This window comes from Epinephelus fuscoguttatus, linkage group LG13, assembly GCF_011397635.1.
Source record: "Epinephelus fuscoguttatus linkage group LG13, E.fuscoguttatus.final_Chr_v1".
In the NCBI taxonomy this organism is placed as follows: Eukaryota; Metazoa; Chordata; class Actinopteri; order Perciformes; family Serranidae; genus Epinephelus; species Epinephelus fuscoguttatus.
This window is the reverse complement of record NC_064764.1, coordinates 15,464,365-15,482,360: the sequence shown is the minus strand read 5'-3', so window position 1 is coordinate 15,482,360 and position 17,996 is coordinate 15,464,365. Positions and strand designations below refer to the sequence as shown.

The following is a 17,996-nucleotide window of genomic DNA, read 5'->3' as shown; positions in this document are numbered from 1 at the left end:
TACATATTACCAAAGAGCACAGTGAGATAACTTTTACGAGGGGACAGTAATTTCATTTAAAATATTTGCATTTAAAATATATACACACACACACATATATATACTCTGTGTATATGCATGAACCAATAAGAATCAGATATGGTGCAATATGCCTCAGTCAGCTTTATTTTCCTTATGTCACCTCAGCAAAAGTTGTATGAATTCATTACACATTACTCATAAATGTATAGACAGTATTAGATATACAGCAGTACTTGTGTCAAAGCAATGACAAGTGATCCACAGTTTAATCCATTGACTGAGGAGTTTTTAAAAATAACCGTATAGAGAAAGATGTGTAGCTAATTATACCAAATCTTTTCAGTTGTTTAATCCCATGATTGAAAGTTCTTCAACAAGGAAGCATGAAGAGGTCGTGTAGGACGTGTATTTCTGTGTCTAACTGTTAATTCATGGTTAAATCAAAATGTTGATCTTCCGATCTCACCCTCAGGAGTTTGGCATTTTGGCCTTGCCACATAAGTGGTTAGGGTGTGGTCACACATTTAACATGCTTTAACCTTAAAAGACAGAGCAGCAGCAGATTTCTGCCCTGTGAGATTTATTGTAAGTATAGTTTAAGGCTGTCCGCAGTTGCTATAGTAACACTGCTAGAAAGGTGAGATGGGTTTCCAGTTAGTTTGCTCCTTAATCTTCATTTTCTCTGATTCACTGCAGCTGTTGAAATTCACCTTGCTGTGTAGAACATGTTCATAATTTTCTTCTTTGATTCCAAACTGGGATGCACACAGAGGAAAATCTGGAGTGAAACTGAAGTTGAACGGAGCCTCTTCACAGCAGATGTTCTGACTTGTCACACACAAAAGGTGTGACTACTAACATATTTAAATACAGTAGTGTGTTGCAATAACTGCTGGAACAGTCTAACCAGTTCTTCCTATGACACGCCTTGTGTAAAAAAGGTCTATCTGACTGGAACATCCACAGTTTGGGGAGGGGTAAGTGCTCTGTTGGGAGCATGGCTATCAAGGTCTGCAAGACCTATTCATTAAGTTAAACATGTTAAGTTCCAAATAGATTTTTGACAGGAAACAAAAGGTTAACTGCTAATGCTCATCATCAAAGAGAAACATCAAAAACTAAAATATGATGAAAGCTATCTTGCTTAAGTTGAATGTCAGTGTGGCAGGAGAGCCTTGTGCGTCTAAATGAACGACATGACAGAAAAGTTTGGTCTAAATCAAACAAGCTTAAAACATGCAGGCAAAGAAATGGCTGCATGTGGTACGGTGTAGAATCGTAAAACAGTATGTGTGATTTGTAGTAAATGGGCCAGTGTGCAGATTTCAGTGATAGTCACATCACGGTTTCCCATACAAATTAAGTCATGTCATGTCAGTCAACTCAACATGTCAAACTGAGATACTGAGATTATTTTTTATTCTTATTTTTTTTATTCTTATTTTCAGGTGACTGTACACTAAAGAAAATATACTGATTATATTATATTTCATTTCTGCCGATGTATCCCCCTGAATCCTACACACTAGACCTTTACAGTGCTGTACTAGCTGCTGCATAGCAGACGATTCCACCCAATAATAATGTTAACATAAAAATTATGAACTCAAAAAGATAACATAATGCCTACATATCCCATAAACAAGATTTCCTTTTTGACATCTATATTTAGGATGTCACTGAAAGACCTGACAGTTGTATCTCTGTTCTTCCCTGTGAGATGAGACGCTGGAACTAGGCCGTCTGCATCTCCTCTTCCTCAGCAGACTGGTAATGTCGGTACTCTGGCTTCAGCTCCCAGGTGCTTTTGTGAACCCCCTTGCTGTTGTACGTCCCGATTTCTCTCATGATTTCTTTCAGGTAGGTCTGGGGAAAAGGTTGAAATCAACAGACTGTGACCTTTATCTCATATTTGACATGAGGTTGTATTGATTTAGACAGATGTGTTGCACATGCGTGTATAACTTGTATCCAACATGACAGAAATAACAATATATCTGTCCTTGGCTAAAGAAAAGTCAAGAGTTCTTACATTTATTGCTCTATAATGGTCCAATGTGATGCTAAATACCAAACACAGCCTGTGTCTTTGGTGTACAAGCTGAGGAATAGTTTGACAGTTTTGCTATCTGGCAGAGAGAAAGATGAGAGGATTGATACCACTCACCTGTCTCTGAAATATGAGGCTAGAGCAAAGATATATGCTGACATAAAATCCCTCAATAAAATGACAAATCAACTTTTTACAGAGTTCGGCTTGCACTTTCCACTGGTTCCCAGTGTTTATTCAAAGCTACAAATTTAGCCAAAATTTCATGCTATTGCCTTAAAGGAACTGTTGTCATAGTGGGAAAGCGGTAACACCCACATTTGTGCAGTAAATACGTAGTGTTATTTACAGCCAGCAGCCAGTTAGCCAACTTAAACATGCAGAATGGAAAATGGGGAAACGCCCAGCTTAGCCCAGTTCCAGTAGTTGAAAGTACATTTACTCCAGTTCTGTACAATTTTTAAATCATTTTACTTTGAGTATTTCCATTTTATGATACACTTCTACCTCACTACATTCCAGAGATACATATAGTACAATCCTAAATCCCCAAAAGTTGGGACACTGTGTAAAATGTAGATAACAAGAGAATGCGTGTTTATTCAATTCAATACAGTACAAAGACAAGATATTTAATGTTCATACTGATAAACTTAGTTCATTTTTATTTGTTTTTGGTAAATACACAACTTGCGTGCCTGAAACAGGTTCCGAAACGTTGGAACAGGAGCATGTTTACCTCTGTGTTACATCACCCAAACAACACTCAATAAGCGTTTGGGAACTGAGGACACTAATTGTTGGAAGTTTTTAAGTTGAAATGCTTTCCCTTCCTTGCTTGATATATGACTAACGTTGCTCAACAGTCAGAGGCCTCCACTGCCATATTTTCAATGGGAAACAGGTCTGGACTGCAGGCAGGCTGCAGACTGTACCTGCACTCTTCTACTATGAAGCCACACATGCAGAATGTGTCTCACTGTGTTGCTGGAATAAGCAGCGACATCCCTGAAAAAGATGTCGTCTGAATGGCAGCATATGTTGCTCCAAAACATGTCTGTACAAAGTTTATCAGTCTGTACATTAAATATCCCGTCTTTGTACTGTATTCAATTGAATATAGGTCAAATCAGATTTGCAAATCACAATCTGTTTTTATTGACACTTTACTCATTCTCCAAACTTTTTTTGGAATTAGAGTTGTACATTACGCTACACTTTAATTAAGAATAACACAGTAAATAAGCAACAGATAAATTATGATATATCGTTGTCTATAAAGTGGTTAAATACCTCCACTTTTATTAGCGGTAACATTAAAGTGATGTCTACATATTAATACAGCAATAATAATTATATGATAATATTATTCTGGAATGGGCCATTTGGCATAATGAATGATTTTGCTTTTGGTACCTTAAATATTTTGATGCTACAACTGCTGTACTTTTACTTGAGTAAATGTTTGAATGAGGCACTTGTCTTGCTACTTTCATAGAAGTAAAAGTTCTGAATATTTCTTCCATCACTGCTCTGTAAAGGTAACAAAATTCACCTACCAGCACCTCTAAAGCTCACTCACTAACTCATTACATTTGGTGGTTTAATCCATTCAAACACTACAGCGTAATAAATGGGTTAAATGCTACATTATGTATGGGCTAAGGCGATCGTTTTCTGCCTGTTTCCAGCCTTTGTGCAAGACTAAACCATAAGGTGTTGGCTGTAGCTTTATATATAGTCTGAATGGAAGTACGAGACTCAATAACATGCCTACTTTTACAATAAAAGGTGGTTTCCCTGTAACTCTGCTTGTCTCTCATTTAAACCTGCTTAGACCTCTCATTTCTGTACTGACAGTACTGTTCAGTTTGATGACCAGATATAAAGCCAACACAAACCTAATGTATAATACCGAGCAGTAGCTGTGAAACACCATTCAGTGGTGCTGTGTGAGAAACCATACTCTCCAACGACCACTGGGTGTCTCTGTTGAACTTGTAGAGACGCGCCCACGGCACCTGATGAATACCAGTGATGTGATTCAAGACTTTTCATAATGGGCATTTCGGTTACTTTAGTTCAGTTAATTTGAGTGTTAGCCAAGTGCTTTAGGAGAGAAATGATGGTGTGGAGTGTATTGCGGCGTTTGACTCCTACTCAGCCGATGGTTATGCAATCAGATGCAATCAGAGGGAGAGGAGGACCTCAAGGTCTCATCAGCACCTACACGTTGCTGTTCTCTGCGAGCTGGAACGGATCCACTGCACTGTATCGATTCATCCCATGTTCGTGTGTGTGTGTGTGTGTGCGTGCGCGCATGCTGGCCCAAATTTCAGCCACAAAAGATAGTGTGAACAGGCATGAACGTCATGCCGTGGGCGATTTGTTCAAATTTAACAAAGCAAGGTGGATAGTGGGCAGGTGTATTGTCTTTTTTGGGGGGTGTTTTTTCAAGCTATATTGTTACGTGTGTTTGTGTGCATGTGTGTGTCCATGTTTGTGCTGCTCACCACAGGTTGTTTGGTGATGTCCACCAGGTCCTTAATGTTGTAATACTGGTGCTTCTCAAAGGCAGAGAAGAGCATGTCCAACACGACCTGTCGCTCAGCCCTCACCATCTTCCCCTCCGACTTCTTCTTCTTCTCATGCTCCACCTGAGGATCAGACTGAATGTTATGACTACTGATACTGACAGTAATAATAGTGACACTTGTAATATTTCTAATGTTAAAGGGAAACGTTGGACCTTATTGTCATACGTTTTTGTGTCTAACTAATGGGAGGAACAATTTTTAAAACTGGTCCAGTGCTGAGTGAAAGGGCTGCAGCCAGCAGCCACGAAACAGGCTGCAATGTCACCACTCGGGGCATATTCACAGTATCAGTGTACGTCCGCTAAAAGTGCTTGTTTTTGCCACTGAAAGGCTTAGACTGTTATTACACTGCAAGTGTCTGACAACATTATGGAAAGGACCCTACAGAGAAGTAAAGGTTTTTTTAAACTTTCGCCTTTTGTGGTCTGTTTGTTCTTGTATCATACCAAGTCTTTTTTTTCTTTGTAGGGTCCTGTCCATAATGTTATCAGACACTAGTATCTGAGTCTGTCATTGGCAAAAACACATTCAGTGGACATACACTGACACTGTGATCTTGCCCCAAAGATTTCACCTGTTTTGCAGCTGCTAGCTGCAGTGGTCTCGCTTAACACTGGAACAAAATCTGTTGTTCCACTAATCACCTAGAGGCTTATATACTGAAAAATAAGATTAAGGATGAAAAATACCAACGTTTCCCTTTAATCTGACCATTCGGGTTTGATGCTGATGTCACACTTTGATGTAGTCTGAAAAAAAGGTCCATGAAAGCCTAAATATACATGTCAATACACTGCATGTCTATGTCCCAGTTTGTTTTTGCTTTTTTTAAAAATCATAATCTGCATTTTTAGTTCATATTTATTTGCACTTCATTAAAGCTGCGTGTTACATTAAACTTAACTGATATATTCTTCTTTTAACCTGGTTATCATATTTTATTTGTACTTGTAGTAAATTGTGCCGAGCATATTTGACATTAAAGGGTAACTCCAGTAATTTAGTTATGCATTTTCATTAAAGTTCCAGTGTGTAGGATTTAGAGGCATCTACTGGCAGAAATGGTAAATAATACTCATAACTATGTTTTCATTACTTTAGAATCACTTGAAAATGATAATTGTGTTTTTGTTACCTTAAAATGAGCTGTTTATATTCTACATACATAGCAGCTCCTTTTCCATGGTGTCTGCCATGTTGTTTCTACAGTAGCCCAGAGCAGACAAATCAAACAGGGGCTCTTGATAGGGCCCTTTTCATGTTTTCAGGCTTTCGCATCAGCCATTTAGCACATGGGAGAAGTTTCAGTTCTGCAACCTCACTGTTAGATGCCACTTAATCCCACACACTGGTCCTTTAAATTGGTGCACTTACAAAAGACAGAAAAAAAGAAAATTTGAAGCAGTAAAGGGAAATGGTGACTTTTAGTCCCAACTATAGGTCAAGCCCTACAAAGACTGGATCCTACATTTACCATAATTCATTAGCATCTTTTGTTAGACCCTCCTTGCCTGACAAGTCTTTCAAACTGTATGCCAATAGTTTCATCAGGGTTATACTCTCAGACTTTAGAAAGCTCCTCCAGAGCCACAAGACATATTAATAGGCCTGCAACTAACGACTGTTTTTTTTAATCATTATTTGGTCTGTAAAAAGTAAGAAAGCAATGAAAAATGTCCATCACAGTTTCCCAACTAAAAATGATGTCTTTAAATGTGTTCTTTTGTCCGACCAGTAGTCCGAAACTTAAAGATATTTGGTTTACATAGATATTTAAGAAAAAGTGCAATTATTCACATTTGTAGGGAATTTTGTTTTTAGAAAAAAATGTCCCAAAAGATTGATTGTAAAAGTAGTTGCCAACTGATGTTTTTATCAGTTAGCTAATTGTTTAATCAGCTGACTGCTTCAGCTTTAAAATAATACATACATATGTTTTCACAGGTTGAAGACTTACTCTGTGATACATACACTGAACTTAATGTGTAAAATTGGTGGACTGCCCCTTTCAAAAAGCTGGCAATTGAAAAAATGTGATCACATGATATTAAAAATATGGTGAAAAATTACAGTTCCCTCAACATTTTACATTCAGTAGCTGATTCAGATGGTCATGTGATATACAATACACAGTTTAGGAGACCTGTAAATTACTTTTTATTTGCGATATATGCAGGTCAGCCCCGCAACAACTGGCTTTTACTCTCTACTTTAAATTATTTAATAACTACATCACTTATAAACATGGTATGACCCATTTGTTAAAGTCAAACTGGTCACACGCACGCACGCACGCACGCACGCACGCACACACGCACGCACGCACACACACACACACACAATTCTTGCCGTGATTAGTTCTCACATTGAAGTCATGGTTGGCCACAGGCTTGAAGACGGTAGTGACGGCTCTCTCCAGCTGCTGTGACAAACGCTGAGGCTTGGTAGACTCTCTTATCTGCAGCCTGACACGCACACAAAGAGAGAGAAAGTTTGCTTTGTGTTTCCTGTGATATAACTTGATCTCTGCTGACAGTTGTGCCTGTTGGCACGGAGACAACTGTCAGCACCTTGAGGTAAAACTATCCAAATAAGCAGTGGCAGCTGCTCTGCTTTCTATTTATTTATTTATTGTTCATCTTGACTCAGCCGGCCATTAAACAAATGCTTATGCTGATGCATAAGACACTATTTCTATCTACTTATTTTCTTCATATCTCTCATTTCTTTGTAGATGAGTCATATTTCATACTCCATATGCTGATATATTTAAAACTCGTAACATATCAGCTGCATACAAAAGAAATATATCAGGTATAAAAACAATCAGTGAGCATTCAGATGTTTTTGATTTTCCTCTCCAATATGAATATTTATGTGGCAAATGCTAAATATAATCATTTTATCTACACTAAGAACGTGTGGTCAAGTCTGTTATAAAACTGTTCTCGAATTGTGTCCACACACACGCTGCCATGACAACATAATGTCCTGGATATCCCGTAGCTTGCCATGATGAAGGGACATTTGTCAGCTGCCACCCAAAATGGGAGATTACAGAGCTGGAGTGAAAAGTGAAAAGACTTTCCTCGTCGAGTCAGAGATGAAATACAACTGGACAGTTCAGAATGTACTCTACAGTACACTGCAGTACCATCCTGACACTTCTAAGAAGAATACCGGCCAGCTATCTGTCTTCTGACGGCAGATGACGGTAAAGTGTTAGTGGGGGTCAGGAGGGGCACGTCTTTGCACGTCAGTCATGTAAGTGCTTTCCTGTTATGTGTCTCGCTGATTCTATGTCTGACACATAAGCGGTCTCACACACTTAAGCAAACTGTGTTGTGGGCTTGCCTTGAGTTGTATTGTAGCAGTGCATCTGCCACGGTGATGCAGTTGCTATAGCAATACCATGCACTAACTAGCTGGAATAACAGATTCCAATGAAGAGGAGACAGAGACCATTTAAAAAGGCAGAGTGGACTCGAGTGTTTAGTGTACACAAATTAACAGTTGCAGCAATGCCCTGGTCAAAGCGTCAAACTTCTCTACTCCTGTTAGAATTAATTCACAACACTTGAACAGATTTTGTGCAGGGGTGAAAAAAAGAGAGAACAAATGCTGCCCTGACATTTCTGTGGTTATTTTTCCACTAATAATATGAATAATCCTTAAATAGTTGGCCCGATCCTTTACTGTAACGTCGATGGAATGAATATATACACTGGAATATTACACACTGTGTATCATTGAGTTTTTTGAGGGGTGTAGGTAGGAGGGAAAATTACACTTGCTAGTATATTTTTTTTACATATTTTGCACACATGTTACGTTATCATCCAGTGTTGTGCTTCTTTACAATACTGGACAATCTGAGTGACTGACATAAGCCTGAGTGATGGAATATTCGTTTTAAACTATCCGTAACATCCATTTGCTGTATTTCCATTTACAGATGATTCCTCTCTTTACTGCATCCCATTATTCTAACTCACTGCAATCACGAGGCACAAACACATTCAAATTCACCACCTTTGTTTTGACGTAATTCAGTCTTTTCAAAATTTTGTGGCTGAACAATTTCAAAGTTCACTCACTTCTTCAGCTTCATGTAGTTGTCATTGACGACCGGGCTGCATTCAGCTCTGTGCACCACCATCCCCTCCAGACTGATTTCATCTACAACAAAGACAGTGACTCAGCTGCTCAATCATGATTCAGACACATGCACAGAGACACACCGAGTTTGTTGGAAAAAAGAGTCAAACTTTTTTTTAGTAAAACTTCACATTTTGTTCGTGTAAAACCTATTTAAATAGCTTATATATACTTTAAACATTGAGCAAAACACCCATCAAACAACAGTGAAAATACATGCTACAAAATTCAGCTATCTATAATCACCAGTTTCTAACTGTGATAGTGACACCAGATTTTTGTAGAAGCTGAGATAAATCCAAACTGGCACTCAGCAATACAGAGAGTACCTGAAAAGGAAACCAAATATGGTAATTAAACACAATTACTTTGGACATACCTTTATATTGTCCATGCGTCGCATTTTTAAACCTCACACGACCAACTCTGTAACCATACAACCATCATGAGTTTTGGGTTGATGGCACAGGAATCTATCCCACCTTTACCATCCATCCAATATGACATGAACGCGGCTTTAAAGGACAACACACATTCACTAAAGTCCAGAGAAAGATATAAAAAAAAAACAGCTATAGAATCGAAGATCGGCATGACTGTAGTGCTGGATGTTGAGCCAAACTTGGCCACGGAGGAGACTAAGAACCAAGCGCTCACTCTAATGGAGCCTGACAGAGATGGGACAAAGTGCCAGAGGGACAGCCCTCTCTGCAGCACTTCATGGCCGTTTACAAAAATGTCATGAAGAGCCACTGAGGAGGAACCAGAGTGTCATTCAACATGAGGTAATACTCACAGCAGCAAAGGCTCTATGTACAAAGAGGGAGGGTTTAAACAAGCAGGTAAACTGTGGGGTTGTCACATTATCACAACCAACAAACATCCGCTCCTCCAGGTGTTGTCTCATATTGTGTACCATTTCTGAGCAGAAAATATCAACCCTCTAAATCATAAAATGAAAAAGAAATATAGAAAACATCCTATATCAACCTACATCTACAAATTCATAGATAAGGAAAATAACCACTAGTCGCAGCCCCAATTCTTTCTGTTCTTCTTAGCAACAGTTGCAGAGCGAATTCATCAGGAACATCACTACATACAATGCAGTCTTGTAATAAATCCTACATTAATAAAGTTTATCATAGTCAGTTTTGTTGAGAATGGATTCATATTAAAAACATTTTCCTATGTCATTTATTTTACTTTCTATAGTGCAATGCAAGTCGCAGCACCACAGCAATCAACACCTCTGTCACCAGTGTCAGATTTGCAGCCAAAGCCTGAATGCGAGCTCATCTGTGCTGTGCTCAGACATGAAGAATGCAGTTTTCCAATGCTTTCCCCATCAAATCTGACACAGCACAATCTGCAAGAAGGAAACTGCCTCAATCCAGGTTCAAAAATACTGAAGTAGCTGTAATTTTTGTCAGTAATGCTCCTACAAAGAGCTGAGCATGCACCACATGTCATCAAGTCTGGTTTTCTATTTTTAACAATTGTGCAAAATTGGATAATTAGGAGACCGAGTTCTGGTCTCCCCCATGGGGAGGCTGTATTCAGCCATTATGGCCCTCACTTATGGAACAGCCTGCCAGAGAGCATCAGGGCTGCAGAGACTGCTGATGTTTTTAAAAGGAGGCTCAAGACTCACCTTTTTAATTTGGCTTTTAACTGATTTCTTTTACTTTTTATTCTTCTATTATGTTATTTTAATCTCTAATGCTTTTAAATTATTTATTTTTAAATCGTTATGCATTTTATTATAATTAAATCTCTACATCTTAATTTTTTTTACATTTATTTATCAATTATTATTATTTTTAATCTTTAATTTTTTCTAAATCCTTAAATTTTCAGGCATTTTATCATTATTTTATCTCATACTTGTTTTATCTGATCATATTGCCTTATTACCTGTGGCCATAGGTCGTGACACCTCTCAGTGTGGATGAGCTCCACATAAGTGTTTCTTTCCTCTCCTGGTTCCTCAGTGCCATGTGGCCATGTTACTACATTGACTGTGTGTGTGTGTGTGTGTGTGTGTGTGTGTGTGTGTGTGTGTTTATATGTGGGGGAGGGAGGGGCAGGTTTTCAATATGTATGTAGTATTTTGTTGTATGTTTTTATTTTGTGAAGCACTTTGTGCTGCATTTTGTGTGCTATAAAGTTTGATTGCATTTGGTCTAGTCAGTCAGTGGAAAGTAAGTGTCATAGAACAGCATTGAGGTACTTCAGTATTTCCATTTCATGCTATTTTACACTTCTGTTCCACTACATTTTATTTAACAGCTTAAACAGAATTAGTGTCACCCCTTCTGTTCCGGAGTCATGACACTGAATAATGACCGTGTTTTTGGCAGAACATTGTGATGTCACAGTGAAGTTGACCTATGACATTTTGGATATGAAATGACATCACTTCATCACCTTATTTAATTAGATATTTGTGCAAAATTTTGTCATACTTTGCACAGAAATTTGTTGTGGCCAAAAATGTGTTTTGTGAGGTCACAGTTACCTTTGCCCACCAAATTATAATCAGTTTATCGTTGAGTCCAAGTGGACGTTTGTGCCAAGTGTAATGATACTCCCTTCAGGTGTTTCTAAAATATCATGTTCACAACAATGGGACGGACATAAGGTCACAGTTACCTCGACCTGTGACCACCAAAATCCAATCAGTTGATTTGAGTCAAAGTGGACGTTTGTGCCAAATTTGAGGAAATTCCCTTCCGTTCTTCAGATATCTTGTTCAAGACAATGGGACAGATATACAAACTGGGGGATGGACAACCCCAAAACATGCCGCTGGCCCCAGCTGACCCTGGCACAGAGACATAACAATGCATGAAATGCTTATAAAATACATCATGTTCTGGATTTAACCAGAGGTTGTGAACTATTTAATCTTCTAACCTTGCACAAAAAGTGTCTGGTTGTGACTCTTTGTGTTATTAGCAGTTCTACCAAAGAGACAGAGAAAGTTCTTTTCTACCCCATCAGGACCCCTCAAGTTGAGAACCACTGGACTAATCTTGCGACTAAACAAGTAGTTAAAACTACAACAGTGAAATGCTGCTTACACACCTAATAATGTCATATATAATAATATCAATAATATACAGAATACAACAATCAGAAGAATAAAAATTTGACACTTTAGGTGCATTTAGCTGATAATACTTATGTGCTTTAACTTAAGTAGGACCTAAAATGCCAGGCTTTTATTTTAAACAGTATTTTTACACTGTGGTATTGATAGTTCTACTAAAGTGAATGATATAAGTACTTCCTCCACCACTACCTGTCATAATCCATTCACAACTCCTCTCAATGTTGACATTTTAGCTATTTCTGGTTTACCTTGAACATGTTCTTTTCATTTGTTGCATCAATTTTTCAAGCTGTTCTTTCATAAGCTGCTTTATCCAATTATACATCTGTCCAACCCACAACCTTTTTCTGAAACTATTTGATGCCTCTTCTGCACCTCTCCAATCAGTACTGAGAGCCACTGTCATTGTGTGTTTTTTTTTTTTCCTTCTTCTTTGCAAATTTTGAATCGACTGTCCAGGAAATGATGAGTCCAGTTGGTGAGCGTTGGCGTTATATTGGCAGCAGCTCGGTCTACTGTGCATTGTTGTATGATTTGGCATTGTTTTTATGTGGACACATAAAAGGTCTGAGAAGCCGCTACATTTCACACCCACCAGTCAACAATACCAGCAGAGAGAGAGAGAGAGACACCAAAAGGGCAAACAGAGAGAGGAAGTCTACAGGGAGCGCTAGAGGTCAACAAACAGGCGGTGAGGCATTGATAATGAACAGACTGACAGGTCCAGATGACCTGTGGAGGAGGGAGAGAGGCTGTCAAACTTATTTTAACGTTTTCTCACAATTTCCATAACAGTTAAGGAACCTCAGGTGTGAAATCCTGTCCGGTAAATCCTCTGGGGATTTGTGCCAATTCCCTCCCTTGTCTTCACACATCCCTCACTCACGTCTTTTCCTTTCATTTTCGTCTCTCCCACTTAAAATGCGGGGGCAAAATGCAAAGGAAAGATACATGAAAAAGACGTCTTTCCCTCACAGGCATCATCTGAAGCAGCATCAGTTTGTGATGACGTCGGCACAGCGGGATCACCCGTCACTCGGCCTCAACTACTCTGTGGCGTCTTTTGTTCAGTAGTTTGCGTTTTACACAGATAATGTGATTATAACAAGAGTATGTAGTAATACTGTTCATGCTGTTCTTGTTCTACTGATGTCCTCCTACATGACAAACCACACGTTTGCCAAATCGCAATTAAATTTAAGGGTACTTCACTGCTCTGTGTGCACACGAGCCATTTCACTGGCAGCAAAGAATTTTGTAGTCATTCATTATTCATGTCTCCATTTGCTGAAGTTGTGTTTGTAAAGTCACTACTTTATCATTTTTAATTGAATTCCAGAAATGTGGAAGAAATAATTTAGTTATATTTAGTTATGTTTGATAAAATATGAAGTTGTTAATTTATTCCATTTATATAAGTGACACAATAGTTTTATGGTTGTTGTGTTAATGTGGTCCCAAGTAAACATCCTCTACTCTAACATGGTCAATAAGAAAACAAAATCTTGGTTTAGGAATACTAAAACACCTGATTTGGTTTTGTTCTTTGGCAGTCCATGTTGGTATGAAACTGTAGTTGTGGTGCAGTGATTTTACAGCAATCCAATCAACTCATAGACTTCATGTAAAGATCTGTGTTGACCTCTCTGCAGGATGCAGTGTGTTTTCCTGCTCAAGCCTCCTCTGGGAAACCTCCCTTCTCCTCTCAGCAGAATTAAGAGCACTGGAATGCCCGTATCAATGGCAGATCTGACTGATTACTGGATCACACGAAGAAAAAGGAAACGAAAGTATCAGAATCGATGACCTCATCATCTTGCTGTGTTTGAGTGTGTTAAATTAATGAATGGGAAAGTATTGGACAGCTTATTTGTTGAAAGGTTATCGATGTTGACCCAATTCTTGTTGTATTTTGGATGTTTATTTTGATATAACACTATCCATGATACACTGTGGTGTACTTACAAATTTTTGTATTCAACACTGTATAGGGGTGTGTCTTATCTCTAATACCTCAATAATTTTTAATATGATATGAAAAATTAATATTGTGTGTCTCAATATTTTGACTTGTTGACACTGACGTCGTACTGTTACCCATGGCAACAATAAGTATGGCTAAAAACATAACTATTCTCTACTCCGCGGTGGTTCCAAAAAGAGGGGCAGCTTCAGTAGTGTGGAATACACTGTGGCGTCATTATGCCTGGGCGTCCTGAATGTTTTATGAACAGCCCCAGACTTCTCAGACTCTTCCAGCGACTTACCGCTCAGAGGGAACTCATTCAGCAGCTCCTCTGGCAGCAGCACAGCATTTCACCCTCTCCTCTCTCGCTGTGCATTTACGAGAGTTGGTGTCGTCAAGTGATTTTGTCACAAACCTTTCGCAATGTAAACCCACGTGACGCTCGCGACTCGACAAAATACTACATATGTGAATGTGCAATAGTTATGGGTATCATAACAGCTGGTCACAGGTTACAGCGTGATGATTAGAGGAGAAGCATAAAGGTCCAGGTGGAAAAGATCAACATATATAGATCCCAGGGTACATTTTTTGTATTTGGGAGTGTTTAAATGTGTAATTTGTGGTAGATTTTATTTTGTTGAACTATTAATATTGTAAACAGGATCTGAATTTTACTCTGAGTTACTGTTTACAAACTAAAGAAATGAGAGATAATTTGTTTAGTTTTTACTGAATATTTAGTAAACTGTTAGGCTGACATGTAAACTGTATCACATTTTTTGCAATTCTATGTTCTTAAATTAATATATATATATATATATATATATATATATATATATATATATATATATATATATATATATATATATATATATATATATATATATATATATATATATATATATATATATATATATATATATATATATATATATATATATATATATATATATATATATATATATATATATATATATATATATATATATATATATATATATATATATATTTACTAATTTGTCATATCATCAAGAATATTTTTATTGCAAATACACCCTTATATATAGTGATATTATTTTAAGGCAATATCGCCCACCTCTACTCACAACTTAAAAGATAAGGACATGTGTCCATATAGACTGAATCACAGTGTTTGTTTACAATAACTTCGGGGTAAAAACTCCCCGCATCATGTACATAAAATCAAATGGTGCTGGGTAAATGGTAACCACCTTTAAAAAAAAAACAAAAAACAAAAAAACCAATAATATCTGTGTAAGTCTACACTAACAGCTTTACCTTACTGACAGACGGCTCCTTCCAAAACAGGGAGCTGAAGCCATTATCTCAAAGCCGCAAGACTCCACTGACAAAATTGGTGATTTTACTCAGCAGAACATAGGAGATTCTGGTCTACCGCTGCCTCTATCAGTTAGTGTGTGGGGTAAAGTGGAGAAGATATTTCAAATATAGTGAATGCTTAAACTCTTCTCATTGGGGACAGTTGAAAAAGGACGCTGGCTCCCAGAAAACAAAAAGAAACAAAACAAATCCCATGAAAAAACAAAACCTACAATGTGTTAGTCCTTCTCTCAAACCTTTCAACTTCATAACTCTTACTAGTGAAAGTCACAAATGACAAATATGTAGATCATTTTTGTTAAAAAGACTCCATAATTTGCAAAAACAGCTGGGCACTGTTGTTTTTAGCTAGCATTACTCATATAGAAGTAAAAAAGTACATTTGCCAGGGACTAGTTTTTAACTGTGGATTAATACAGATTTGGTGCACTTAATGTACATCAGGATGTTGTATGTGGTACTGGCAGAAAAATTCACCTAGCCCATGTTGACTATAATAAAGCAAAATATCAACAAGTGCAAGCGTGTGGCTCATTTCTGAAGTTTTTAAATAGTTCCTGCAGAATGGTGGGATGGTGGGATGGTGGGTGGCTGGCTGGCTGGCTGGCTGGCTGGCTGACTGGCTGACTGGCTGACTGACGCTTTGGCTACAGAAGCAACACTTGTCAATAGGGTTGATTCGTTGTGGTTTTGCGTATTTCTTAATAATATTTGTTGGCAACAACATTAGAGAATATCACCAGCCTTCTCTTTAATGAAAAAGGCCCTGATGTATTTAGTGTTAACCTCGCCTGAACAAATGCAGGTGCCGCAGTCACCATAGTAACCATCACATGCCACCTGACATCACGTGTCACGCACCATCCATCAAGAGTCTGTCTTTAATCTTGAGGTGACGAATGCTTTGCAGTACGTGTCACAGATCTCACTAATGTTCATCTTTGCCTTTTCCACAAATGGATGCAATTATGTGCAATTATTGGCTAGTGAGTGCCAGAGCACTTGCCAGCAACACGTCTAAAAACACACCCACACACAAGAAACATGTGTGCACACTAACATCCAACACTGACATCCCTGCTACGCAGTAGTCACAGTCAAACACCCTGTTGGATTTCATCAAGGCCATAAAGAAATGAGAACCATTTCCCTGCAACTTAAGTCTTCCTGTTTCCTCTCTTCAGGATCCATAAAGACAAAGAAATGTCTTTGTACACACGGAGAGACACACATTTTGTAGATGGAGATAGAAAGGACGGACATTTAATGCGGACTGACCACAGCATGTATAGCTCAAGGCTTCTATGAGTGGGAGGATCACTTGAGATAAATAGTAGACTTCTGCACATTGGCTTCGCTATAAAACTCTTAAGTGTTAGATCAATGCTTTGGTCCGCACCTTCAGCAGACAGTCAGTATCCTAATTCTCCTACGCACCCATCACGCGGAGCTGCATGAGATTTTATTACTCTCTATTTGATAAAGAACAGCTGAGGCTGAGATTTGAGATCACTTTCCAAAAATTACAACTTTTCCAATGCAGCCACATGGTGGATTTCAGTTCTGTTGGGCAGCTGCTCCTGTTTCATTTAAAAATATCTGAGATACCACAGACACAATGGGCCACGTGCAAAAACTACTTATGCAAACACATTTGCTTCTGAGTAGCACAGACAAGAGAATTTATCACATTTACCCAATTTCTCTCATGTACCTTCGTAGGTACAAACAAATTTACGAGTGATCCAAACAATTTGTATAAGTTATATAGAGTAAGTCTTGATTTAAAACTCACTAACTTTAAAGAATAGTTTGACATTTTGGGTAAGGTGATAATTTGCTTTCTTGCAGAAAGTTGAGATGATTTATACCACTTTCATATTTGTCCTTTAAATATAAAGTCACACATCACATCTTGGTGGACAAATTATTCAAGTTGAAAATCTTAACTGATATACACTGTAGAATTAGTTGAGAAGAAAGTGAAGCAACAGCCGTCAATGGCAACCAAAATCATCAACCCACTGAGGGCTGGATTCAAAATCACAATGGAAATCAAAGGAAAAAATTTAAATCACAAGCTGATCCAACTTCTGTGAATTTTATCACAATGTTACTCAATAGTTTGTATGGTCCCAACATGCTAGTATGCACTCTTGACAATGTCTGGACATGCTCCTGATGAGCTGGCAGATAGCATATGCACTAGCGTAAGGTCTGACCATCGCACAGAGACAAGTGTTAAGGCTCTGACACAGCAAGCCGACGGTTGGCCGTCGACCAAAGTCGGGCCATCGGTGAGTGTCTGTCGGCCTAGTTTTTGCGGTGTGTCCCGCACCGTCTGCAGCTTTTCAGCTGATTGAGCATGTTGAATCGAAGCTTGTCAGTGAGAGAGATCACTCTGATTGGCTGTTCAGGTTTTATTTCCTCGCTCCTGTAGCGAGTGAATCTGCCTGTAGTGAAACCGGGGCTAACCGGTGCTTCCTCCTCAGGCTCCACTTCACTCAGCTGCCCACAGACCCGCTGCTTCTTCCCACTTTAACCTGAATAACAAACCGGAGCTAGCTGGGAGCGACTAGCGGAGCGTTAGCCGCAGCATGACCGGAGGGAAGCACAGCCAGTTAGCCTCCGCTAGCTTCCCAGCTAGCCCCGGCTCTCCGTTTGGATCCAACCGGAACACCGAGCCCTGGTTTGTTATTCAGGTTAAAGTGGGAAGAAGCA

The 17,996-nt window shown here is 38.6% G+C and overlaps 2 protein-coding genes across 4 annotated transcripts in view; one reads left to right on the top strand and one right to left on the bottom strand.

The window, feature by feature from the left end:
- LOC125899663 (translationally-controlled tumor protein homolog) overlaps positions 1–17,996 on the top strand; it is a 589,762-nt gene that overhangs the window by 8,637 nt on the left and 563,129 nt on the right. The gene's annotated exons all lie outside the window — the stretch shown is intronic.
- LOC125899661 (general transcription factor IIF subunit 2-like) overlaps positions 217–17,996 on the bottom strand; it is a 75,359-nt gene continuing 57,579 nt past the window's right edge. The window contains exons 5-8 of the mRNA XM_049594115.1: positions 8,766–8,847; positions 7,034–7,133; positions 4,585–4,728; positions 217–1,887 (exon numbers count right to left, since the gene is read on the bottom strand). Coding sequence (XP_049450072.1) covers positions 1,756–1,887; positions 4,585–4,728; positions 7,034–7,133; positions 8,766–8,847 — 458 coding nt within the window. The 3' untranslated portion in view covers positions 217–1,755. The remainder of the gene's footprint in view (positions 1,888–4,584; positions 4,729–7,033; positions 7,134–8,765; positions 8,848–17,996) is intronic.